At 37.2% G+C, this 27,345-nt stretch overlaps 1 protein-coding gene and 1 long non-coding RNA gene across 2 annotated transcripts; both read left to right on the forward strand.

The window, feature by feature from the left end:
- The first annotated feature begins 1,502 nt into the window (after positions 1 to 1,502).
- On the forward strand, positions 1,503 to 27,345 carry LOC103973248 (E3 ubiquitin-protein ligase IPI1). The gene is made up of 6 exons (XM_009387755.3): positions 1,503 to 1,857; positions 13,829 to 13,995; positions 17,066 to 17,124; positions 25,842 to 25,867; positions 25,953 to 26,346; positions 26,458 to 27,345. Exons 1-6 carry the CDS (start codon positions 1,698 to 1,700, stop codon positions 26,963 to 26,965), a joined length of 1,314 nt encoding a protein of 437 aa, XP_009386030.2. The 5' UTR covers positions 1,503 to 1,697; the 3' UTR covers positions 26,966 to 27,345.
- On the forward strand, positions 2,313 to 2,674 carry LOC135599159 (uncharacterized). Its single transcript, XR_010481855.1, has 2 exons — positions 2,313 to 2,444; positions 2,555 to 2,674. It is a non-coding gene; the product is annotated as an uncharacterized LOC135599159 (long non-coding RNA).

Below are 27,345 nucleotides of genomic sequence, written 5' to 3' on the forward strand. Positions count from 1 at the left end.
AACATGATGTTCCTGCTTTAATTGTCTCATCATAATCGAAGCACCCTACGTCACTCAAAAAGCAGATTAAATCATAAACATATATCAAGTAGTTAATCATCAAAATACGAGATTCAACAGATAATAAATATTAAAAAAAAATAAAAATTTGAATGAGCTTTATTTGAATTTTATAATATTATCTTACACAAAGCCTATGGATGAATAAATATTATTTAATAAATATTATTTAACAAATAATAATTCAATGATGGTTTCAATGGATGATAACAAATATTAAAAAATAATAATAATTTGAATGAGCTTTATTTGAATTTTATAATATTATCTTACACAAAGCCAATGGATGAATAAATATTATTTAATAAATATTATTTAACAAATAATAATTCAAGGATAGTTTCAATGGATGATAATAAATATTAAAAAACAATAAAAAATTGAATGAGCTTTATTTGAATTTTATAATATTATCTTACACAAAGCCAATGAGGGTAAAAGATAAATATAAATGCTTTCAGGAGAAAAAGGACAATATAATATTATCTTACTCAAAAAGAACATCCAAAACAATTCAATTTTGATGAATTTGATCGGATTAAAATTGAGTTGTGTCCAACCAATCAGTTGGTGTAGATTTATAGCGAGACTGATTCAGACAGTCAAAAGATCGAATTGATTGTGATGAATGAATGGCTAGGACGAACTCGTTTGCACTTGACCAAATCAATAAATACTTGGTTCATTTGGATCGGATGCATGTTGAAATAACCATACGATATATATTTCAATGTGATTCTTTATAATTAGATAAGATATATAATATGATTAATTAGATTTTAATGACTGATATTAACTAATAAAAAAAAGTTTATATTAAAATATAATTTCTTAGAGGATGTTCATGATGGGAAGAACCCTCTTAATAATTTATTCTAGATCTTTGTTCTCACTTATAAATAGACATGACCTTTATGGGTTAAACAGCGTATCTCATAGTTGAGATATTATAATTTCTCTTATCCTCCTTAAACCATCAATCTAAGTGATATTGTAAAAAAATAAGAAAAGAGGAGGAGTATCTGGTTTTGGATGATGCTTAGATCGATCATTTTCAGATGACATAAAAAGATACACATCGTAAAAATCAATTTAATATTATTTAATTTTAATTCTAATATAAAAATTATTTTCAACGTTAGGTACACATATTACATATTTAATGGTTACAACAACTTCTTGACTCAAGTTAGCCAATACTAATTATCTTTTGGGTCCAATCAAATCAATTTTGACCAACCGAGTTGGGCTTCAGCCAAACATTACAGTTAATGGTTTTCGACCCGATAAGCGAAAACCAACACGCCATGATATGCCTTTTAAGGGTATTATTGGAAAGAGAGCCCTAAATAATAATAATAATAATAATAATAATTATTATTATTATTATCAGATCAGAAAATAAGAATAATATTTATCCTCGAAATCTGAAGCGAGTAGCCATTTCAGGTTCTTCCATTTGTCCGAATACCTCCTCCGGTCTCTTTCTCTCTCCTCTCTCCTCTCTCCTTGCCTTTTTTTTTTTTGGTTTTTTGGATTGTCTTATCATGGTGGAAGCAAGAGGAATCATCGATCGAGGCATCCCGGAGCTTTGAATCACGATCTTGGATCTGGAGTTGGGAGGAGGGAACGGGTTGATGAGCGATTCGAAGGCGATGGATCTGGAGAAGACGGACTTCTCGTCTGTGGGGAAGGGGACGGCGGCGGCCCCTGCTTGCTCGATTTGCCTCGAGCTGGTTTTGGATAAGGGGAGGAGATCCACCGCTAAGCTCCAATGTGGGCATGAGTTCCATCTAGGTAACCAATTCCTTTCCTCTTTCCTACATGGGGATCTTTCTTTGCTGATCCTGCATCCGTTCCAGCCGTTTCTTCTCCGCTGGTCGCAGTTCCAGCTGTTAAAATCGGATTTTTTTTTGTTTTGTTTCGATTTATCTTGCTCCGCCTAGATATGTGGCTGCTGAATGTTGTTTGCGGACTTCCCAATTTGTTGCTGTCATGTTTGGGTCGGAAATACAGTTTGATCAATGTTAAGGATTATGCCCTAGGTTAAAGATTCTACCTTTGTAAAAAATTGGCATCGTTTTGGAGCTAATCTGGGTTTAATAATCTTTATAGGTTGGGTTGCTTATGATTATCTGGCAATAATCCGATCCATTTTTTGGTTTGAGAGTAACTCTAAGCTAGCTGAATGGTTGCGGTTCTTGATAACAGATAGCAATCATTATCTACCTTTCTATACAGGGCCCAATTTCTGTCGCGGGAACAAGAGATCCAAAACTCAAAGAGTTAGAAGAAAAAGTGCTATCACTTCATATGGATTCTTCTACCGTAGTAGAACTTGAGATTAAATGACCTGTACCATCTAGAATAATGTGAGAGTAAAGGTGCAAAACCTTTTCCTAGCAAAAGTTAACTTTGATGTTGATTGTACAAAGTGGTTTATGTTATCTTCGACCCATGGATTCTATTGCTAAGGGCTTTCTTTTGCATGAAGGCCGTTGTTGTTTCAGAGTCTGATGGAGATAAAAAGAGCTGTTACAATTAGAAGGTTGGCTCCATCTTGTTATGCAGCAATAAATATAAGTATCGGAATTTATGAAGGCAAAATTTGATCACGAAATGTTCCTGTTGTGTCATAAAATGTGGTACTAATTATCTATGGTTATGAATTATGATAATTTGATTGATTAGATTTGCAGCTAGCTACATTATGGACCTATAGTATTGGCAAAAGATGTTTGGCAAAATACTATGACACGTCATGAATGAGTGCTAATAAGTATTATTTTAACTGGGTGATAATTTGTTTCCTTGGAGAAGTTTTCTTCTTTCGACCAAGAACAAAATTTTCTTATGCAACACTGTCTCTTACCCCTTGAACTTATTTATTGTAATTTATTAATATGTGGTCAATAGATACAAGTGTGGCAACAACGTTTTTCTATCACTCATTTGTGAGTAAATAATAGCTTGTTATATCATTTAGTTAGAAAGAATGGAGATTGAGAATGTAGCTGAGTAGAGATCTGAAAGGGCAGTATATGATTGTTGAAAAAAGTGACTGACTGTTTCCGTGTCTCAGAATTTGGACAACTAGAACCATGAGGTTGAAGATGGCCAAATTCGATGTATACGGTGATCGTGTAGCTCATAAAGACAGAACAGCCAACTTATATTGAATTATGTTTTCTGCTTCATGCAGATTGCAGAATATATTTTACCTTCTGTTTACCGAGCTCTAGGGCAAGGATTGCATTTATTCTGACTGGTACAACTGATTGGTTTTTATGGGTCTGGCATGAAACAGGATGTCGCCCACCCCTTTTTGGGCAGTCTGAGTCCTCGCCTGATAAACCTATTAAATTGGGCTTATCACCTGGATCTTTTTTATTGTTTTATTTAGAGTTACTCCTGCCCTCTCCCTCTCTCTCTAACCTATTAAATTGGGCTTAGCGCCTGGTTCTTATTTATTTATTTATTTATTTAGAGTTACTCCTGCCCATCTCTCTCTCTCTCTCTCTCTCTCTCTCTCTCACATCCACACAATTTCTCTCGCTTTGCACACACCTCCTTCGTGTCGCTTATCATTGCCAGCCTACTACTCACGTCATATGCCTCTGTCGACCAGCTGGGGATCCTCCCCTCTTCATCTTCTCCACCATCTCCTCCTCCTCGCCTTATTCTCCTGCTCCTCCCTTCCTCCTCCTCTTCTTCTCTTCTTTCTCTTGCTCCTCCTCTCCCCACCCACTTCTTGGTACCATGGGCTGGAATGAGTCCGGTGCCAAAAATAGCAAACCTTGCTCAAGAGTAACTTTATGCCCTTGTTTAACACAATTTGTTGGTAACTGATACTACCTTTGTGGTATTCTCAAGAGCATGCTGCTTGCTATGTGAGTACATATGTGAAAATGCTGAAAATTCCTAATTTGTGTCATAATTTATTTTTTAAATTAAAAGAAATAATGAAACAGATTAAATCCCTTTTATGTGAAAATGAGAAAAAAAAGAAGGTAAATGGCATATGGAATGCTAGATTTGGTAGTGTAATTTGGAATACACTAATAATCTTAGAATTTTATGTTGATTATGTTTTTCTGTTGTTTGATTTTATGTTTTTCTGTTAAAAATAATAACCTTTCAATTTGATTTTGTTTTTCTGTTATTTTCAGATGTTGATTTTATATGTTTTTATCTGTTATTTTCAGTAAGTTTAGTGTCATATTTTAGGTTGTATTCTTATCTTTGGTTCCTATTTTTGTTATAGATAAGACAAAGAAAGTTCATAAGCAATGAAGAGTATGTTTAGAGGGTTTTATAATCGTTAAATAGGATTTTGTGGGTTTCTAACACTTCCAGAGAATAAACCAAGGTTAGAGGCTACCTTTTGGTATTGGTTATTCAATCGTTATAATAGGTTTGTTGTACATAACATACCGACCACTGGTATCGATCCCTGTCCAGACCAGATCAATATGTACTGGTTGGTACTAGTAGTGTGTTGGTCAGTGTACTATGTCGGTCGGTATTCCATGTGTCAGTATGTACTGGTAAACGGAAAACACAACTGAAAAATCAGTTGAAATTAGAAAATCATATTTCAGGTTTTTCTATCCTAATTTCTTGGTATTTAAACTAAATTTAAATAAGAATAAACTATAAAGTATATATCTAAGCCATAAATGAATATAAATTATAGACTATAAAGATTGAAAAATGAAATTCTTATCTTTTTGAATCTGTCATGGATGAACTACGTCACATGATCCTTTGACGAAGAAAGTTGCTTTGGTTAATCCAAGCTATTTTTTCTTAGATATCTCTAATTAGATCTTAATTATTCATTAGCCCCCTAATAAATCATGATTTGCTAGTATTCTTGATGTTAATTACATGAAATGATGAAGACAATATAGAAAGAAACTAAATACCTTCAACTGGAGACAAATTGCATTTGATCTCACCCTCTTATATCCAAAATAAGAGGTTTTCCACTAATCACTGATTAGGGAGATCAAACAATTTTAATAAGAGCGAGGAATGAGAAAGAGAGTGAGCGAAAGAGGGGGAGGAAGGGGCTTTTATTTTATAAGCTCAAAATAAACCATTGGGTTTGGTGTGAATTTCGACTATATAAGGTGATACGTGATTAGTATGACAAACATTTCCTATGTATCAGCCAAAATGGATTAGTCTTCATCTCGCTTGGTTGTCGAACCAATACATACTTGTTAGAACCCTTGCAGATTCTAAACTTGGGGTTGATCTCTTTAGGGGATCGGCCTCCTTGGAACTCTATAGGGGTTCCTCCCTCCAAGTTGCTGCTCAAAGGCTGCAGAAAAGATTCATCTATTGCTTGAGAAAAGAGGAGGAATACATGGCTATTTATAGGGCTTCTAAACCCTAACTCCTAATAGGACTCCTACTTAAGACTCTTACTTCTAACCAACTCCTAATAGGACTCCTACTCAAGACTCCTATTCCCTTACAACTCCTAATTCTTCTCTAAGAAAAAACCTCCTACATGAATGTCCCTCTCAATTAGGACTCTCATAACTAGAGTCCTAATAGAATGTTCCTCTCAATTATGACTCTCCTAGCTAGAGTCCTAACAGAATGTCGCTCTCAATTAGGACTCTCCTAGCTAAAGTCCTAACAGTTTTACATGAATGTCCCTCTCAATTAGGACTCTCCTAGCTAGAGTCCTAACAAACCCGCCCTCTTCAAATCAGCCTTGTCCTCGAGGCTGACGATTCATGAATTTTGGGAATTTGATCTTCAAGTCATCATAGTTCTCCAAAGTGGCATCTTCTGTTAGTAGGTTTGCCCACTGTATTAGCAATTCAGTAGTGGATCGTCGTCGTCGTCGAGTCATAATCCGTCGATCAATAATGGCACTTGGCTGAGTCTGAAGTGCTCCTTGGATAGTCATATTTGGTGGGTGGCTTTGGGCTATCTCCAAGCACCTATTTACAACTTCTGTCTGGCCGTCGGTTTGTGAGTGATATGCCATACTCCTTTTCAATTTAGTACTCTTATAGTGTAATTCTTTTGAGTCCCAATTGTAATGACCTACGGAGCTTGGTGCTTCCTCCAATTTTTTTATAATCTTACTAGTCTCTAAATCTTCCTGCCATTCCATCTTAATATCCTCAAGGAAGTCGCTGGTCGGAAGTGAAATGGCCAAAACTTCAGCTTGCTCGGGTAGCTGCGAAAGCGCATCTGCAAGAACATTCTCTTTCCCCTTTTTGTAAGTTATTTCATAATCAAATCCAAGAAGTTTTGTTACCCAGTTTTGCTGCTCAGGGGATGATATCTTTCGCTCCAAAAAGTACTTGAGGCTTTTATGGTCGGTTTTAATTTAAAATCGTCGACCAATCAAGTAGGGTCTCCACCTCATTGCTGCGCGCACAATGGCAAGCATCTCCTTATCATATGTTGACTTATTTTGATGGGAGGGAGATAATGCCTTGCTAGTGTATGCGAGTGGTCGACCATCTTGCATGAGAATTGCTCCAATTCCGACTCCAGATGCGTCGGCCTCAATAATGAAGGGTCGGTTGAAATCTGGTAGTGTTAGCACCGGCGTCGTCGTCATGGCTGCCTTAAGTTTGTCGAAGGCAACGGAGGCTCTGTCCGACCATTGGAAGACATCTTTTTTCAGAAAGGAAGTAAGTGGTGCACTGATCTCTCCATAGTTTTTCACGAACTTGCAGTAGTAGCCTGTTAAACCCAAAAAGCCATGTAACAATTTTATGTTCCTCGGGGTCAGCCAATTTTGCATTGCTCCAATTTTGAAGGGGTCTACTGCCACACCTTCCTCTGATATGATATGCCCAAGATATTCCACCTTCTTTTGAAGAAAGCAAAAATTCATAGTGGTTATTGTGTGTTCAAAAGGTGGTTTTCGGTATGTCTTCTTCGCATACTCGTATTTGATGATACCCGGATCGAAGGTCCAGCTTTGTGAAGATTTGTGCTCCCTTTCATCTTGCAACTCATCTACTACTGGAATAGGGTATTTATCCTTGATGGTTATGCCATTGAGAGTTCGATAATCAACACATAATCGCCATATTCCATCCTTCTTTTGTATGAGGAGCACCGGTGAAGAGTAGGGGCTACAACATGGCCGAATAACTCCTGTTTTTAGCATCTCTTTTACAATCCTTTCTATTTCATCCTTCTGGAGATGTGGATACTGATATGGCTGAGCATTTGCTGGAGATTGGCCTGGAAGAATCGTTATACAATGATCATGCCGACGGGTAAGAGGTAGGTTGCGTAGTTCGTCAAATATATCTGAAAAATCAGCAAGCAAAGGAAGTAGATTTGGATCTTCCAATTTTGTTGGCTCTCCCTTAGTTTGCTGCTCAAGTTGTACCAAAAAGCCACTGCATGCTTTATGCAAAACCTTCTTCATTTGTTGTGTGCAAATCATTGTTACGTCGCCCCCACGTTTCCCGTGCAGTATCACCTGTTTCTCCTTACTGTAAAATTTCATAATTAGTTTCATAAAATTCCAAGAAAAATCACCTAATGTTGTCAACCATTTAATTCTGAGCATGGCCTCATGATCATCAAGAGGGAGAAGGAAGAAATCTGCAATTATCTCTTGGTCCTGCAGCAATAGTTTCTCCTGCGGGCGCCTACGATCACACTTCAAAATCCGTCTGTCGGTGACCTTAACATCAAACCTGCAACGATTCTCGATAGGTAATGCCATTCGGATAGCAACCTTACTGTTTAGGATATTATTGGTGCTGCCCGTGTCGATGAAAACAGTGATCAGTTGTTGTTTGAGAAGGCCTCCAACTTTCATCATTTGCGGGTTTGAGTAGCCGGCTAGTGCATGTACCGTAACTTCGGTCGGTTGTGGCTCTTCTTCTGCATCTTCTTCTTTATGTTTAATGCTCTCTTCTGGATGTTCAATGACCTCTTCTTCTACTGGTTCAATGATAAAAAGTCTCCCTTTACTACAGCGATGCTCATGGCTCCACGGCTCGTCGCAATGCCAACATAACCCCTTCGCATATCGCTCCTGAAGCTCTTCTCTTGTCAACCTTTTTGGTGCAGGGACTCGGTCAACAGTAGGGGGGGCTAAGGGCTTCAATATTACTGGTTGAGGAGTGACCCTAGTCCTTCGAGCTTCATGGTTCAATTGCTCCTCTTGATGTCGTGCGAAAGAGATGGCTGCCATAAGCCTGTACGGTTGTCGCGCTTTAACTTCTCCTCGGATCTCCGGCTTCAAGCCCTCAATAAAGGTCCTCAATAGCTGTTTTTGAGACCAATCAAGAGTTTGATTAGATAACCTTTCAAACCTGGTTTGGTACTCCTGAATGGTGGAGGTTTGTTGGATCTTTGCTAGTTGTCCGTCAATATTCTCGTAATCGGTTGGTCTGAAGCGGATCAGCAGTCCTTCTTTGAATTGTTGCCATGAAAGGACTCCATAAGTATGTTCAAACCAGTCAAACCACTGTATAGCATCCCCTTCAAGATGTATAGCTGCAATTTTCACCATAGATGCATCCGCGGTTTTGTGGTACCGAAAATATCGCTCCGCGTGCAAGATCCAACCAATCGGGTCTCCTTCTTCCCATCTAGGGAAGTCCACCCTTATGTATGGATAGTTGGGATCGATCATAGAGCCTCCCCTCCCTTGGAACTCATCTCTTCGGGCCTGGTGCGATTGGGCAAAGCTCTCTCTGTGATATGATTTTTTCGGGCTTAGTAGTCGGCCCAATCTGAGTTCGGTAAAGAGCGTTCGAATCTTATCCTCCATTCGCGCCTCCAAGGCTTCGAATTTAGCATCGATTGTCTCCTTAGATGCCATAGTATATGCCTCCAAATCTATGATGTTAAGATCTCTCTTTTGTTGTCAGGTTAAAGGCATGTATAGGTTGAGAGAAGTGATGGTCGAAAGGGTTGGTGGATCGGTGGATGTAGGCTACGATTTAAGCTTGTTTTGTGGCTGTTTTGGGTGCAGTTTGAGGGTGTGGTTTGGTGGAGTTTTAGGGCTGTGGATGAAAGTTTTGGATCTGTGGTAGATGGTAGCAAAGGTTTGAGAGAAATCAATGGAAGTTGCAGCAAGTATGTGTTGTCTTGTAAGAGCAGAATTGTCGTCGAAGAAACAACGGTTTCTTGACGTAATTTCCACCAAAAACTTGAGAGAAATGAGGAGGGAATTGATAGCAAAATCACAGTTTATATGACAGCAAGGATGACTAATTTAATCAAATTTCGGAAGTATAACAGCAAGGAAATTGGTGCAAGTTGCGATAGCAGAATTCTCGTTGAAAAATTTCAGCAGTTTACGATGAAAATTTATAGCAACACAAAAATCGGTTTTAGAGATGAATTCCTCAATAGATCAATCTTAGATGGAAGCCAAGATGATATATAAAGTGTATAAGAAATTTCATTCAAAAAAGATTGCAAATAGATGGGTTAAAGCAACAATATGCGGCTGAAATTTTCTGCAGCATAGATTTTTATGTATAGCAGATTGGACGTAAAAGATCAGAAGTTTATATTGAGAATTTTTTGATGAAACCAAAGGGAAATCCACTATTAGGAAGTGTCAAAGCTATCATAAAAATTTCATAGAGATTTGGATAGAAACAACGTAGTATCAAGATCAAACAATCAGTGCTATGCGGCTGAAATTTTATGGTGCAGATTTTCAAGTATAGCAGATTAGATGTAAAATATCAATGGTTTATATTGAGAATTTTTTGACAAAACCAAAGGGAAATCTGCTGTTAGGAAGTGTCAAAGATGTCATAAAATTTCGTGGAGATTTGGATAGAAAAAACATAGTAGCAAGATCAAACAGACAGTGCTATACGGTTGGAATTCTGCAATGTATCTTTCGTCGTAGAGATGAAAACTTTATGACGAAAAGTTTATGCAGCAATATAGGAATAATTTTTTTGGGATTTTCAAATAAAGATAACTAAATTGCAGCAGCAGTAAGGTAGAAAACCAGAACCTGTTGCAATTCACGGGGAGATCAAAGGATGATCCGTGGTGGTGGAGATGATGGCGGAATTCGACGATGATCTTTTAAGCAATTGTGGGAATTGCTTTGGACGGTTGTGGAGGGTAGATGGATGGCTGTGGAAGGGCAGCGAGACGCCAAGAACGCTGCTCTGATACCAGGTGTTAGAACCCTTGCAGATTCTAAACTTGGGGTTGATCTCTTTAGGGGATCGGCCTCCTTGGAACTCTATAGGGGTTCCTCCCTCCAAGTTGCTGCTCAAAGGCTGCAGAAAAGATTCATCTATTGCTTGAGAAAAGAGGAGGAATACATGGCTATTTATAGGGCTTCTAAACCCTAACTCCTAATAGGACTCCTACTTAAGACTCTTACTTCTAACCAACTCCTAATAGGACTCCTACTCAAGACTCCTATTCCCTTACAACTCCTAATTTTCTCTAAGAAAAAACCTCCTACATGAATGTCCCTCTCAATTAGGACTCTCATAACTAGAGTCCTAATAGAATGTTCCTCTCAATTAGGACTCTCCTAGCTAGAGTCCTAACAGAATGTCGCTCTCAATTAGGACTCTCCTAGCTAAAGTCCTAACAGTTTTACATGAATGTCCCTCTCAATTAGGACTCTCCTAGCTAGAGTCCTAACAATACTACCTACCTGTTTCATACCATTTCGGACAGTATGACAGGAATTTAATTTTTTCTCTCTCCTTTTTGTCTTTGGAAGTCCAATTTTTCTCCTTAAACTTGAAAATACCCTAGGACATCCTATTATTTTATCTTCAATTGTATCAAGGGAGGTAAATGTAAATTCAAAATGATTGTGACATTGTATCAGTCATTGCATTGTATATGAAAACTATGAAATGTAGGTAACACAAATTGCTAGCCACATAAAGATTGTATGTGTTTGAGTAGTTGAAGATATTACATCAATACATTTTAAATGACTTTTGTTCTTTAACACAAGGTTCGCAATTTCGATCCGTACCAGTGTACCGACCAATGGTCAGTACCGTACATACCGAGGTGTATCAATGGTACGTTGGGGCGTATTGATGGTACACCTAAAAAAATAAAAAAATAGCTCCAAAAATACTTGAAAAATAGAAAAAGAGTTAGATAAGGGTTTTAAAGTTGGAAATAAATATAAATTTAGTATAATTTTAGCGAAAATAATCTAAATTAGGAAAGAATAGTGACACATCTTTTTCGGGCTTTGTAGAATAGTTTTGTGGAACATTTCGGATCATCATTCTGTTAATATTGAATTATCTACAGAGAAATGATTTGAATTGTTAGATTAAAATATGATTTTAGATGTTGTTTGTATTGTGATTGGATTGTGGGTAATGAAATTAGAATAACAATATCATGTTAATTCTTTTAGTATGAGTTCTTATTGTACTATTTGAAAATGCCTACTTTCGTGGTAAATAAATTAGAATAATGATTAGCTACTTGTTATTTACTATGATCTAAGATTTTGAGAACCAGCCAAACCAGTACAGACCGACTGATATTTACTAGTCTGACCAACTAGGTACATGTACAAATCATCTTTTACTCTATTAAATGATACTGGCCAACATCTAATATAATGGTACCATACTGTTACCTAAATAAATACTAGACTGGAATTTAAAACTTTGTTATGGTCTACAACTACATATGTTGACAATCTAAATAATGTCAAGATTTGTTATACTGAATAATATATACCTTAGAGTCATGTTTGACAACAACCGTATCCATTTCTCATCACGTTCATCAAGATTTGACATGTTGGCATACTAAAATCATGTCATTTCACTGTCTGGATGCTCTATCTTCTCAAAATTGCTTATTTATTTGGAAAAAAAAACTTCTGCTTGTAACACTTTCTATAGGATAGTGCCGATAGTGCTTATATGATTTAAAGAGTATCTTAGAGTATGAAAAAAGGGAAGACTTTTTGCCATGAGAAAATGAAATATTGTAATGTTGAGGTAATGACAGTGCAACACTTAGTTTTGTTAGGTCCCATGCATTGCTGATTGAGGATTGGCAATGGGATGGGTCAAAGTTATAATTTGTCAGCCATGATTTTGTCCTAATTATGTATAAGTAAACCCATTCCCTCCCTATACCTTGACAGTTCCAAATCCCATGCTCAATCCTTAGCCCATTGAGGAACAGACACACCAGCCATACCCTGTTTGGCTTGCTCAACATGGTAATCTGGTAGAGAGAGATAGCAAGGCAAGGAGGGAGGCTGAGAGAGAGAGGTGTCACTTGTAGATAGAGGGAGGGAGATCAGGAGGGAGAATGATGAAAAAGAGAGGATAGAGGAAGGGTAACATCACTTGTATATAAATTGGGCCAGAGAAAGATCAGTGCCACCCTCTTTTACATATTATGTGGCTTGTGTGTGTTTTTAGTTTGTTTAAGACACATTATTCAAAACTATAATTGCATTTATTAAGCATTGCATCCTAGCAAGAGTGCACACATGAAATTTTGGGAATAGAGATCCGACACAAAATTTTGGGAATGGGAGTCCTACTTGGTAATTGGGTGTAAGGTGGGTGAGCCAGGGAGGCAAGGGATCCTAGGAGAGCTTTGGGCTTCCTTCTATTTCAATCCTGAATTAAATATCCCAACTACTACTGTAACAAACATTACTTGCAAATTTGAGCAGGATAATGTTAATTCAACAAAACACTGATTTTTTTAGTCATACAACCTATTTGAAGAATGAGGTGCGATAATGTTGCTCTACCATGATTAAGATGTCAAGGGTTTGAGTTAAGGTTCATCGTACCACAGCATACTGCTCGATGTGGATGGTACATACTTATTCGACAGGATACCAGTATGAGCGGTCCATAGTGGTACATTGGTATGCCCCACCATATCGTATGTTGGTATGTCAATACAGTTTGGTATGTACTGTACCCACAACCAATCGGTATATTGGTATGGACCGCTAAGGCGAACCTTGCTAACAAATTCGCTTTGGTTGGAGCTTTATGTTCTATCTGGCTTTTATTGACTAGGTTTATAAATACAAGAGATATGAAAAACATTGGGATCTTACTGTTAAATCCAGCTATAACATTTCCATATGATTAACTGAAATTAGCTAGTTTGGGGAGTAAATAAATTTCTACTACATATTGAAAGCGAAGCCACACTTTACTAATCACAAGAAATGTAAAATCAGGTAAGATCATTTTTTAGTTTTTATAATGAATATATATTATTACATGGAGAATTGCCCATCATATAAGCTTGGACTGATTGTGACCTTCTTATGACATTCTTAGCGGTAAAAGAACAGAAATATTAAAAGAGTTGAGATGAAAAAAAAGTGATGTTAATGTTGCACAATTTTTGGCTCAAATTTGGATATTATTATTATTTAATGCAAGAAATAGTATGTCATAACTTATTCTGAGATTAGCACAATAATTACATGACGGACCATGGAACTTTGTTTTTTTGTTTGTCAATAGCTGTGTTCCAACACATTGATAGATTATGGTTGACCCAATGTCAACATCATAACATCCCTATGTCCTAAATTGAAATTTGTTCAGAGGTGTTTGTATGATCTAATATAATTTCAGTTGTTTTTGGTTGATATGCATTATAATACATAAATGAAATAATCAGTTATGCTTTACCACTTTTAACTTCCTATGCTAAAGCATTAAAAATAACTCTTATGTAGTTAGTTTTCCGATTGTTGGGTCATTATTTAATTATTATCTTATATCTATTACTTAATCAGATTGCATCGGGTCAGCCTTTAATGCAAAGGGAGCAATGCAATGTCCAAATTGTCGGAAAGTTGAGAAAGGTCGGTGGCTTTATGCAAATGGCAACCATTCATCTGCTGATTTTGATATTGATGGCTGGGTGACTGAGGACATATATGATCTTGGTTACTCTGAGCTGGTATGTTTTTTATGGATTAACAATCTTTTTGAGAAGGTTATTCATAGCTTTTTCTTAGACTGTTTCATGCATGGAGGAAGATTAATTAACTTATTATAAACTAATGTTAAAGGGTTTGGTTCTTGTGTTAATACTTGTATCAAGGAATAAATCTACAGATCTTACATCCATGACTGGTTTGCTAATAGCATGTTTAAGGTGCATAGTGATGTATGTGAATCCTAGCACATTTATGTACACTTCTTGTTTGGTTCATGTTTCTTGTAGTTGAAAAGCTGATGGATGAGCTACTTAACATTCCTGTTCTTTTCTATGTCTATATTAGTCCTTTGTGATGAGACAAATGAACATTTTCTTTATGAAAATTGTTTTTAAAGGTTGCAACCTTTTAGTTTTATCCCTTTTTTGTGAATGTCATGTCTGGTTCGTTGATAGTGGTTGTCATCGTGGACAATACCATATTAATGCTTAGTTGTAAGGCATAGAAATTCCATTCTTACTTTTCTCCTTTGAAAAATGATCTTTGTCAATTGGGGTATGTATATGATAAACGTAATTGGCAGGAGCTTTATGCATTAGGTTTGCTCTTTTCTTGAAGTGTATGATAAAGCTATACCAAGCTAGTGAAATTTTAAGGTCCTTGATGAACAATTATGACCTTGATACTCAGAGGCTACCCATGAAGTGGGCCTCAATCCAAATCAATAATGACCTGAACGCCTGGTTTTGGTTGGTTTGTTTCTACATATCTGGTGTTTTGAATAAAAGGTGAGTTGCCAAGTGAACTTGAAAATTTAGTAGAATCTGGAAGAACTAGCACACAATATTGATAAGTATGTGAACCAACAGAAACATGTCTAAGTGACTATATTGACTACATATACCTGTACCTCCCTAAAAAATGCTTCTTTGCTTACTTCTAAGCATGGGTTCAAAGACCAGTTTTATATTGGTTTCAACAACCTCCAGACCAATATGGTATTGAGATATTGAGTGGCAGAGATTAAATATTATTTGGAGCAATATGTATCAATTCTGTTTAGTAGCTCAACTATTTATTGGTACATGGAATAGGTAAAACTGGATAGCGCAGGCACATACTGTTCTTAACTCTTATTAATCCACTACTGAGTCTACCTTGTATTGGTCTTGTACCACACCCATATGGGGTGGTAAGTCTATTGCTTGAACATAATTGCTTCCTGCTCATTCAAAATAATCTGAATGGTCTTTGGCTGAAATTATCTATTTCAAGCTTCCAAATTGGCCTCCTTTCTTGTTCTTTCATTCTCTTCTCCAATCAAGCTTCCAATCTCAAGTGAGAAAAGAGCTTGTAAGTTTAAAGTTAGATTCTTGAATGTGTTAAAAAATTATCGTTTGCATGCATTACTCTCTTGCTTCATACCTATTTTATTACTTATCATGCATCAATTCATGATGATGAACACATGAGAGTTAATTGAGGTCAAATCTATGGGTTTTAGACCATGGATTAAAATCTTATTTCAATATCAATATTGATCCTTGGATGTACTAGTATGGCACAGGTATGCACCTGTATTCTATTAGAATGAGTTGGTACCGATAGTTATGGGTCAAACTGGTTGGTTTTAATTGAATTGATTTTGGGCCAATTTTTAATTGGTAAAAACTTTATGTTTGCTAAATGTCAAATATGAATGACAACATGATTTGACCATCTACTGAATACCATATAAGACAAAAACATCATTCATGGATTAGTATATGATACATGTATTACCTATATGATCTAAAATGATATATCATATAAATAGCCTACTACGGCCAAAAGATTGTCATGATTCAATAGAAGACCAAGTCCTATTCTCAATTGTGGATTAATATTATAATTTTGAAGAACTCATGCATGTAACATCTCCCGTGGCTTTTTATATAGATTTATTGTACTACTAGTGAAGCCTACTTTATTGAAGTCTGCCTTATTATTTGTGACCACATGCATTACATACTACGGTCCAGTCTCCTCAATGATGATTCCATTAAGCCCTCTTTGTAGTGTGCATCATGAATTTGATCAAAAGCATCAACATACTTATGAAATATTATTCTACTGCAATAAACTAGATAGTTGATGATGCTCATCCCATTGGACTCGGATCAGCTGTCTCATGTCAGTATACCACCGTAGAGATCCATTGCTTCTTAAATGACAATATAATCTCTTATCTCCATGCCTGCTCATCTAGATAACTGTCATGTATCTCTATTGTGGTGGAAGGCTGTATGCTAGGACCCACCTTCCAGATGGTGGATCCTATACTATGATAGCAAGGGCCTTGTGTTGCATTTGCCTGTTTTGTATTGTTTTGGGTGGTATGTCAAACACTGGTTTCCAGTCATGATAGCTAACTATCAATTATTACTTCTATTAGGCTATTCCATTGTAGTTGCAAATCAATCTTTACATTTATGAAGTTTCGCCACTTAAAAAAATTAGTGGAACAAGCCTCAATTAAGTTTTCAACACTATGTTAGTGATTTTATATATTTAATCAAAGTGGGTATCATTATGGGGTTTAAGCATTTTATTTTATTAGGTTATGCTAATTATTGATGATTTTGAATCTAATTATTGATGACCTTGAATCACTGGTGGAGTTCAAATTAAAAATTTATCAGTACTAATTTATTACCTCCTGAGTTTGTTTAGCACCTAGCAATTTAGGCCTGAGCAAACTGCTTTGCGAGGAATTTTTTGAAGACTTAAGAGGATTAGTGCTATGTGGGATGCCAGGATATATCCTACAATAACTTTCCTTTATTTCTGACCCAAATTATTGGTGAAGTTTTTATATGATTTTCATACAATAACTTTCCTTTATCCTGCTTTGCATGTTTTGGTTTTTTCACTTTTCAAGTAGATGAAAATGGAGTGATTGCTGGAAGGAAAATGACAATGCTGTCTATTCTCAAACTAGCTATTTACTTGTAATGTTATGTATACTATCTCATTCTTTTGAACTTTTTGCTCCTTTACCATCCCACATTTTTAAGACGTTGATAACATTGTATTAATGTTTTCTTGCAGCCCTTTGGATTTCAGTGGTTGCCTTTCCGCGGATTTACTCAACTGGCATCATTATTCGAGTAAGCTGTTTTACAACTTTAACTAAGTATCATTTTGAATCTTATATATTTTAGTGAAGGTTTAAATGTGATTGGTTTTATTTTATGACATATGTTTGCTGCAATTTTCTTTTATGGTCGACTTCAATTTTTATTTTGTATGCTACAGTGTAGTAATAACTAATATCTTAATCTCAACAACTCTATAACCTTCAGCTTAGCACCTTTGCAACAGTGATTTAAAAAACGTTAGGCGCCAAAAGGTGTTAAGGTTTAAAAACGCCCGAGGCGCTAGGCGCTCGCCCGAGCGAAGCGAGGCGCTAAAATATAAAAATATATAATATAATTAATAAATATAATTATTTAAAATTTTAAATAAAAATATCCTATTAAATTAAGAAAATCTAAGATACAAACTCATAATGTCACATTAACAAAAAGTTTCAAAATTCAAATACTATTATTAGTATATTGTTAACAGTATACAGAAGGAGAAGAAGGAAGAGGAGTGTAAGGGGGTGCTGACTGAGAAAAGAGGAAGCAGCAGCGGCAGTGGGAGCGGGAGTGTAAGGAGGCAGCGGTAGCCGGAGTGTAAGGAGGCAGCGGCAACGAGAGCGGGAGTGTAAGGAGGCAGCGGGAGCGGCGATAGCGGTAGCAGCAGCGGCAGCGGGAGAGGGAGCAGGAGCGGCGAGCAGCGGGAGCGGGAGCGGCAACGAGTAAGGTTAGGGTTGGGTAGCGACAACAGATATCGGTTTTAGTTGGTTCGATTGAACCAACTAACCACCGGAGACCGCACTAGACCTAAAATCCTGGTTCGGTCACCTGGTTTAACCCAGGCGCTCGCCCGAAGCGCCTAGTGCCTGGGCTCGGGCGAGCGCCCAGGCGGCGCCTCTTTGAAGCGCGCCGCCTGGAAGTTTAGCGAGGCGCTCGGGCCTTGCCTCACCCGAACGCCTAGGCGAGCGCTTGAGCGCCTTTTTAAATCACTGCTTTGCAAGATGTTCTAAGCACTTTATATGGGAAAAACACCAAATGTGAATGATTGTTTGGTAGCAAATTTACATTGCTCGCTGACGTCCTTGATGCTCCAATTGTTGATTCTTTCTTATTGAATTTGTGTCAGTCATTCAATGAGATCGAAGGTTAATATCTGTTATATGTGGTTCCATGTTGATCATTGGATATAGTTGATTGATATTTGGCAGTCATGTTCGCTGATGCCAACTGGTTTGTGGCCCCTACATGGTAAATCTTTACATATGTCATGGTGGTCTTGTCCTGCTCGTGGAGTTTCTTAATGCAGACTCCTGCTGTTCATTACTTCATTTACTTGATTTATGTACATATCATATGCATGCCATCAAGATTTTGGCATTGTTAAATGACTCCTATCATTTTCCCCATGTATCTTCATGAGTCACACAGGTCAATCACTGGAGTTCAGTTTAGATTATAAATCAACTGATAGGATGACTCTAGGAGTTCATTCTTTTGTCTCTGGCTTTTTGTGAAGGTAAAATCAAATAATAAGATTCCATAGCAGTAAATGTTATTATTCATTATGTTCCACTATCTAATAATCTCCTTGTTGAGTTGGTCATGAAGTCATGCATTTAAAACAATTTATGTGTTTTTATCGGTGCAATAGATTTTTATGGTTTGAACTTCTGAGTCTCAATTTTGGTTGGCAACAAAATTGTCAAAATGACTTAGCTATGATAGGCACCTTTAAGACTGATGCATGCCAAGAAGAAAATGCGTACAAAAATCTAGTGCAAACATTTTTGTAATTTGTAGGTACTCATTAAGCATATGATAAATCATATTAAGCATTTTTACATCAAAATAAGTTTGGTTTTTCCCAGAAAAAAAAATCAAAGAACATAACTATAACCCTTTATTTAATACAATAACAATAACAGCAAAGCCATAAGTCCCAACAACCACTGATTTAATAACATAGATTCAAAAAGGAAGATGCCAATGTTTCAATCTACTTGAAAATCTTTATGAGAGAGGGTCTCTACAGATATGTGTGAAAGAAAAAGATTCTCAAGGAGATTAATAATGTCATTAGTTACATGAATAGTGCAGTATTGAATAGAGTAACGGTGAAATATGGGCATGTTATTTGTGAAGGATGCCGAGTTATATGAAGCAAGATTCGCAATATCGTACCGTACCGGTATTTCGACCTGGGCTCGGTACCGGTACAGTACGGTATACCGAGCGGTACACCCAGGTGTACCGAGTATTGTAGCATAGCTACAGTGCTACAGTACTCGGACCGATAACAGTCGGTCCGCGTACCGAAAATCTGTCGGACCGGTACGTACCGCCTGTACCGGGCGGTACGGCTCGGTACGGCAAACCCTGATATGAAGTAATACATTTAGAGGCTTTAGAGATAGATAAGTATGTGAAAGGAAAAAATTCTCAAGAAGATTGATAGAGTGATTAGTTATGTGAATAATGCCGGCATTAATAATGTTGGTGAAATAGCAAGTCTGACTATTTCTGGAGGAATGATACACTAAAAGTCAATGAATGATGTTTTACCTAAACTGCTACGAAACATATGGTATGTACCGTTCCAGGCGTGAACTGCTACGTGGACCACACTCGCTCTAGTATGCCCATATAAAAAGGATAACAGTGGGGACCATGTGATAACCCTAATCTTCTTGTGCATGCCACACAACACTAGCGTGCAACACCTCCTTCATGCACATCATCACACGCTTGTCGTGTACAGCTGCCTATGCTGTACACCTCCATCACGCACAACTGCCTATGGGTACACCTCTTCTCCTCCTTCTGCTTCCTCCCTTTTGCTTCTTCCTCTTCCTCTACCATCTCCTTTTCTTCTTCGTCTTCCTCCACCATGCCTTCCTCTTCTCCTTTTTCTTCCTCTCCGAAACATGGGTACGTACTGTTATGTACTGACATATGGTACACCGGTACTGACCAGTATGTATTGGTACCGAAACAGGTCCAGTGCCTGAAACAGTGATCTCTTTAGAAATTATACGAGGTAAAACAGTTACTAGTATATGGTGAATTAGTAGGTAGGACAAGTGGGTTCCCAATTTGTAGAGGATACAATAAGAATAACTAAGGGCTAATTAGGTCTTCCCGATTTCACTTGTAATAGATGAACATGCTAGCAAAACCAATATGAAGTCTTTTGACTTGTGTTGTTTGACATTGATATTTAATTTGTTGAGAAGAGTTGGACAAGCTCGAAGTAGTGAAGAAGTTTTAATAGTAGGGTTTTAGACTAAATCTATTAGGGCCGAATAGTAGGTACTACGACTTTAGTACAAGAACACATGGCAATGACTACAGAGTTGAAATATATAATTGAAGTGAAATTTCTGGTGCTTTTAACCTGCTGAAGAGAGATTGAAAATGGTCATATTTGTAAATAAAGAGTGTAGTTAAAATGGAAATGTGTGTTTAGGGTGTTTGTGTGACCATGGTTTCAAATACCAGTAGCACTAAGCAGTATTTATGAGGTCAGGCTGGCTGGAGCTTACTGCAAAGAGGAAAATTTGTATTGTTCACCTCATGTTGCTCTATGTAAAAGTAGATGCTTGAGAATATTTAAGGGAATCAAAGTTTAGGGAGGTGATATCTCAATAATAGTTAATCTAGCATTTTTTTTATACAACTACAGAGGTAGTATAGTCTGGAGGAGGACAATAGATACTTTAGGCTAGGTGTGGCAAAAGTGTATCATGCATTTCATTGTTTGAAGGACATAGGAACAGAATAAAAAGAATAGTTTATGACATTATGTTAGAGAATCACATAATATAAGGGGTTTGATTGGTTTTAAAGAAATTTTCAAACTGAATCTAACATGTTCAATTTACAATTATGGAATCAACACAAACCATGCATAGGAAAAAAATTGAATGGCATTAGTTTGGGGTATTTTAAAGCAATTTTACTCTTGGGTTAGTTTGCTGCAGTTTATGCAAGAATATTGTATTACTTGCATAATATGTACAGTAAAGACATCAACTTTTGAATATAGTGGTACATATATTGTCATCTTACTTACCTGGAGCAACATCATCAGCAACTTCATGTGATGATGATGGTTGATGACTAGCACCTCGTATGATCTTTAGTACCCTTCTTCATTACTATAGGTCCCTGAGTGCCTTTTAAGTTGCTATGCTGTTTGTTGTTATCTATTGTCTATCTAACTTTTGAGTTCTTCGGTTTTCATAATTCATATAGTTTTTTGCAAATTTGTGAAGCATAGACGATGCTATGGAACTGCATCTAATGTTAGTTGAATTTATCAAAAGTTGTCATTGCCTCAAAGAAAATTATAGTAACTGTTCAAATAATGCTTTGTACTTCCATGGTGCATAGATGATACTGGTTTTTGGTTGATCCATTTGTATGGCATTTCACTACTTTTTGTTATATTTATTTTATAAGCTCACCGAGGTTTACTTTAAATAATAGAATTGGATATTTGATAATCTTCTCAAAAGATGATCTAATTTGGAAATAGACATGCTCATAGTCTTAGTGTCACTTGCTTTGTTTTTGCCTCCATACTCATAGTTTCCTAGAGTTTTAAGAATATGAAAGATGATCTAACTTGCTCAGTTTTTCACTTTCTGGAGTTGTCTTGTTATTTGACAAGTTGAGGATAAATTCACTTGAGTCTATATTTCTTTTCTGTTATGATGTTAGTGGTTGGTGCCTATTTAATGTCAATATTTAATGATTTTGAAACTAAACTCCCCTTAATGCAATTCTTTTTATGTTCTTCCCAAGGTCTACCGTATCGAAGTGTATTGCCCGTACCGGTCCGACAGGTTATCGGTACACGAAGCGTCCGGTACCGCTACAGTATTACAGTGTTACAGTGCATCATTGCTGCAGTGCTACAGTATAATACTGTAGCGATGCTACAGTAGAAAACGTAAAATTATTCGGTACACCCTGATGTACTGTTCGGTACACCGGTATCGTACCATACCGAGCTCAGGTCGAAACGCCGGTACGGTACGAAACGACGAACCTTGGACTTCTTCCTATACAAATTTTTGTCTGCATTTTCCTTCATACCAGTGTTTCACTACATAATTACATCCTCCTCTTTTTCAGTCTTTACCAATCCTTCTAAGCTTCATACTACACTTCTTCAACAGCACACAAGTGTTGAGATTTGCTCCTTTACTTCTTTGGTCATCCATAACTTGCCACTTATTTTCATTCTTAGGTTTTTTCATTTCATGGTTCACTTTCTGAACCTGCATTTATTAAAACTAACCATCATTTTTCAATTCTTTGCATCTTTAGCAGTTACCCAAACTTTTACCACTTTTATTTCAGACCAGTTTTTCCTGATCCAATTTTGACCAGAAAATATGAGAAACAACAGCCTAAACATTCAGCTAAATATCTGCACAGTATTTTCTTGATCCATCATGCTAGGTCAGATAGTTTCCCTGCGCATGGCCAGGTACGAAATTTTGGCGTAGTTATGCCTTAAGGATTAGAACAAGTCCCCGCATACAAATTAACATTTCCACCTTTTTCTGGATTTTTCCTAAACTAGTTGAACTTTCATAAGTTGTTGCTTAGACGCATGAGCTTAAACTTTTGTCAGTAAGGTAGACATTCCAACTGTATATGAACATATTTATTCTGTACATGTGCTATTTGGTAGAAACTAGTTTCTTCATAAGATTCTGACAAAAAAAAGTGAAGATGCATGACTGATGAGAATCAAGTCCTCTTCTCAGTGGAATAGTTCACCTGACCCAATGGAGCAGGAAAAGTATCAATTTTTTCTCATGTTCCATCCTAATTCGTTTCTCCATTAAACCTATTTCTGATTTCTCAAGATGGAAATATTATTAAATAAGAAAAAAATTCAGGAGACAAAAAAACTCTACTTGGTTAGTCGTTAAGTAAGATAATTTAACACAAATAATGCAGAATTGCTTGCTTTGTTAGGCCTTCAACTATGAATTTGAATAATTTGGATAGCCGATGGCCGGTGGTTACACCCAAAATGAAATTAAACCTACTCTCAGTTTCTTGATCACTAACATAAAATGTGAATGTATTTAGGGTTTGAAATTGGCCAGTTACAAAGTATTGATGCGTAGACTAGGATGTATACATCGATCACTGAAAATCATACTGGTATATCAGATATTAAAATTATAGATTGTTCTTTACATGCATATTATATAAGGTGATTAATGATTCAAGAAAAGGATGGTTAGCAACCAGATTTTATCAGAACTAAAGTTAGGAACGCTCAGAAAACTTTTCTGAAATGTACATCAAGATACATCCCTCAAATGATAAATGCTTGGATCACTTTAAGCCAAGGTTCACCGTTTCGTTCCAACCAGCAGTACCAGTCTTGGCCCAGACCGGTATGTACTAGTTGGTACTAGCATATAGTATGTTGGTACACTGGTATGTGCCGGTTTTGGGAAAATGACCAATAAATAGCCGAAAAATACCTGAAAAAAATAAAACTTTTTAATCCTATTTTAATGCAATTTGAATTCAATTTCAATAAGAGGAGAGTGCAAATGAGTCATAAATGGCCAGCAATTGTTCTTTTAGGATAAGATAGCAAATTTATCTTTTTTAGATCGTTGGGGAACAACTAGTTGTAATTTAGAATTTAGACCTAAAAGTATAATACTGGACCTATTAGACCTAAAAGAAAAAACACTAATCAACCTAATTATTCATAATAATACACTAATAAAGATCTAATTATGTCAAAAGATAATTAAAATGTTGAAAGAGCATAAATACCTTTAATTGAAGAGAGCTTCCATCAAATGACACATTTAAATCCCTTTGCTTGAAGGTTTTGAAGTTCCAATGAGCTCTAATCACCGATTATGATGCTTAATTGAGAAAAAGAGTGAGAAAGTGAGTGAGAAAGAGAGGGAGAAAGAGTGTGAAGGGGAGTGTAAGAGGGGAGGGAGGGTTTAAAAAGAGGGGTTCAACGGTCAAATTGATCATTGACCCATATGATTTTGACCCAAGTGAACCGGTACAATTGGAATCCGATGGACCAATATAGGTCGGTAACGATTGAGTTTCGATCATATCGCCCGATATAGGGGGCGTATCAAGCAGTACACTTCTTGTGTACCACCCGAAATGGGTTCGTCCCCATACTGATTGTCAGGCTGACTGGTATGTACTGCCGATTTCATACGCAAAACCAACGTTGCTTTAAGCATACACAGTCTTGATTTAAGCTATACTCAAACTGTGGTTAGACTATGGACCACTCCATTCACTCTGCTTTGCATATCTCATCCTTCCTATTTAAGCATATAGAAATTCATCACGACGATTTTTTGGTTGTCAAGTTCTCAGCAGTTTTGTCACACTGGGACCTTGTTATCATTGGGCTCACATCTGATCAAATCAAGCCGTTTATGTTGGTCCTTATCATGATCACGACAAACTTAGATTCTGCTGGTTGAAATGGATGCTCAATCTGGTAATGCAGCTCCTTGTTTGTTGGTTGATTTAGTTGTCTTTTTGCGAAACAAATTATCATCCAGTTGTATTCAATCTTGATAGATTGCTCAATCTGGTTGCCTGTGATTTCACTTGGAGGATCTATAACTTTCATGGATTTCTTCTATTTCATGTTCAGTTTATAAACACTGTGATCCTTGTTTTAATCTTTGTCAATTTGAGTTGGCAAATAAAGGAAGCTTCAGACCCTTTTGTTTTCATCTTGTCTGTCCTTCGTCTACTCCGGGCAAATTAAATTTCTGGAGCTGTTGAGCTTTGTTCCGGAAAGAAAACACATCCAAGGTTGATTAGAGAAGCAAAAAGGCTGTAATTTCAATATTTAACAGGGAAAAATTGTTCACTTTGAAGAATGAATAGAAAAATAGCAAAAGGGCATAGGACATAGGGAACAAACAGGGTAACACACAACACAATGAAAAACAAGAGTGATAAAGGCAATCCATTTCATTCAGCATATTGATATATGTCATCATCTTTTGGCGTAATAACTGAGAGCCTAGTTTCTTGGCTGGTTGAAACCATTTCAACAAGTTCGCATTTTTTATTAGCAATTTTTTCAGCTGACTACATCAGCATATTGATATATGTCATCGACTGAATCCTATATAGGCTAGGACTCTAGATTCGGATCTTATTTTCTTTTTCTATACTCAGGTAATATAGTTATCTTCCAGCAAACTTTACTAGTATTTGAACTAATAGCAACCAAATACTTATAAAAAGAGTGCATAAAAAGAAATGATTCTTGAACTCAAAGAGTAGAAATACTTGTTTCAGTTCAGACCTGGACTCATTACTAAACTTAATCTATTCCACCTGTAAGGTATTTTCCTGTTATTTATCTTCATTAAAAAATTTCAATTTGGCAAATAGTGGTCTTTTTTTCTTTAGGATTAGTCCAGCTCAGAATGGTAGTAGCATGAATGGATAAACAAAATCAAGACCTATAATTTTGAGCCATAGATGCAGTTGATTAAAGATCAACTATACCTCAAGCTTCTTGGAAAGTTTTCGGGTGAATAATTTTCTAATTTAACAAGTTTTCATGGTGACAGTTTATGATTGCTCAAATTTCCCTATTGTTTATAATAGAAAATAATGTTGCATTCTTCTTTTCTCATAATTTTTGCATGATCTAGATTATGATTAGTGTTTGAACTAAAGATTTGTTCTTCCTGCAGGGAAGCGGAATCAGTCCCGAGTTTTTGTAAGCATTATACCTTCATCATCAGTTTTATATCATAATTCTATAATTATTATTCCCTCTAACCCTTTCTCCCTTTTCATTGAAGATCATGAGTTCATGGGTAACTCCATGTTCCAAGACCCTACAAATTCTTCAACTAGCTCACATATATGCCCATACTTGGCCCTACACGGCTTTCCTAATGCTATGCGTGCTGCACCATTGAGTTCTGCTGATTCTGTTCCCGATAGTGGTCTATTTCATCAGCATCCTGTTAGCTTGGGGGGACAGTCATCTTCTGATATGATGAACTCCCACAGTTTTCCTGCAACTGAGCCACCACAAACCCACAGTTGGCAGCAACAGCACCCTCTTTCTTTTCCTTTCTCGGGAAATGCAGATCAGTCTGCATCTCAATATGGTGTCAGGATGTCGAGAAATGATACTGGCAACCAGCATAGACTGGGATCTTTTGTGCATCCCCATCCTCTCATGCATGGGTAGGTGCCCTCTTCAATTCATTTGAATTGTATAATGGTGGGGTCTTTATTTCTGGAGATGCTATAATTGAATATCTTGATGGTGCTTCATCACTGTCCTAACAATTGTAGGTCTGTAGCACGCAGTGGAAGCAATTTAGTCGGATCAGTAGGCCCACCTATGACAGGAGAGGTTAGGGGTCACAATAGTGGTCTCGGCAGTCACATGTTTCAGCCATCCTTATTTTCCTCATCACTCCTGAGCTCCCCATTCACTCCCATTAGGAGGATGAGACCAAGGGGAGTAACCCTTGTTTCCTCAGTTGGAGCTCCTTCCTCAGCTGAAGTAGGGGGGTTTTACGGCTTCTCAGTCTCTGGATCCGTAAACAGAAATCATCAAGAAGGTGATAACCTAGGTAGACATGTTGATCGGTTTTACGGATGGGGTAGAGATGGCATCAGCCCACTGCCATGGATTCCTGTCGAGGGTGAGTCTCATTGGTGGGGCCCTTTCAACCCCAGTGAGAGCCCTGTGCCAGGAGGCTTCACTCAACGAGCTACACCTGAGAGGGCCACACACAACTGTCCAGAGAACGGTTACCAGCAAATGCCGCCTCCAGGGTTGCCGCCATACATGTGAGACATGCCACCAACACACAACAGGCTTCAAGATATCCTGTCTTTTGGTTTTGCACATCCCCCCATATCGCACAAAACTCTGTTTTGAACAGGGGAACTGTGCTCATGGCAGTTCTCGGTGGGACATGGTGGTGCTGCTAAGGTTTGCTCCTGCATTGCCCTTTACCAGGTACTGGGCTGTTCATTTTGCTGGTTTTGCTCTTGAATGACATATATAAGTGCCAAAACAATGCTGGAAACAAGATCTAAGGTGTTGCTTGACTTCTATTTAACATAAATCCCACCTTTAAGCCTGGTGCTGAATCCAGCCGAAATACTTGTTCCATCATGTAATGCAAATTCTGTGATTATAAAGAATTCTGTGGCAAGGGTTTTCTGCTC

This window comes from Musa acuminata, chromosome BXJ2-1 (genome assembly GCF_036884655.1).
Source record: "Musa acuminata AAA Group cultivar baxijiao chromosome BXJ2-1, Cavendish_Baxijiao_AAA, whole genome shotgun sequence".
Taxonomy (NCBI): Eukaryota; Viridiplantae; Streptophyta; class Magnoliopsida; order Zingiberales; family Musaceae; genus Musa; species Musa acuminata.

Bases quoted from the DNA above. Each gene is read 5' to 3' on its own strand.
- LOC103973248 (XM_009387755.3), top strand. From the start codon at position 1,698: ATGAGCGATTCGAAGGCGATGGATCTGGAGAAGACGGACTTCTCGTCT. The intron at 13,996-17,065 runs GTATGTTTTTTA...GTTTTCTTGCAG, and splicing joins ATCTTGGTTACTCTGAGCTG to CCCTTTGGATTTCAGTGGTT. The intron at 26,347-26,457 runs GTAGGTGCCCTC...TAACAATTGTAG, and splicing joins CCCCATCCTCTCATGCATGG to GTCTGTAGCACGCAGTGGAA.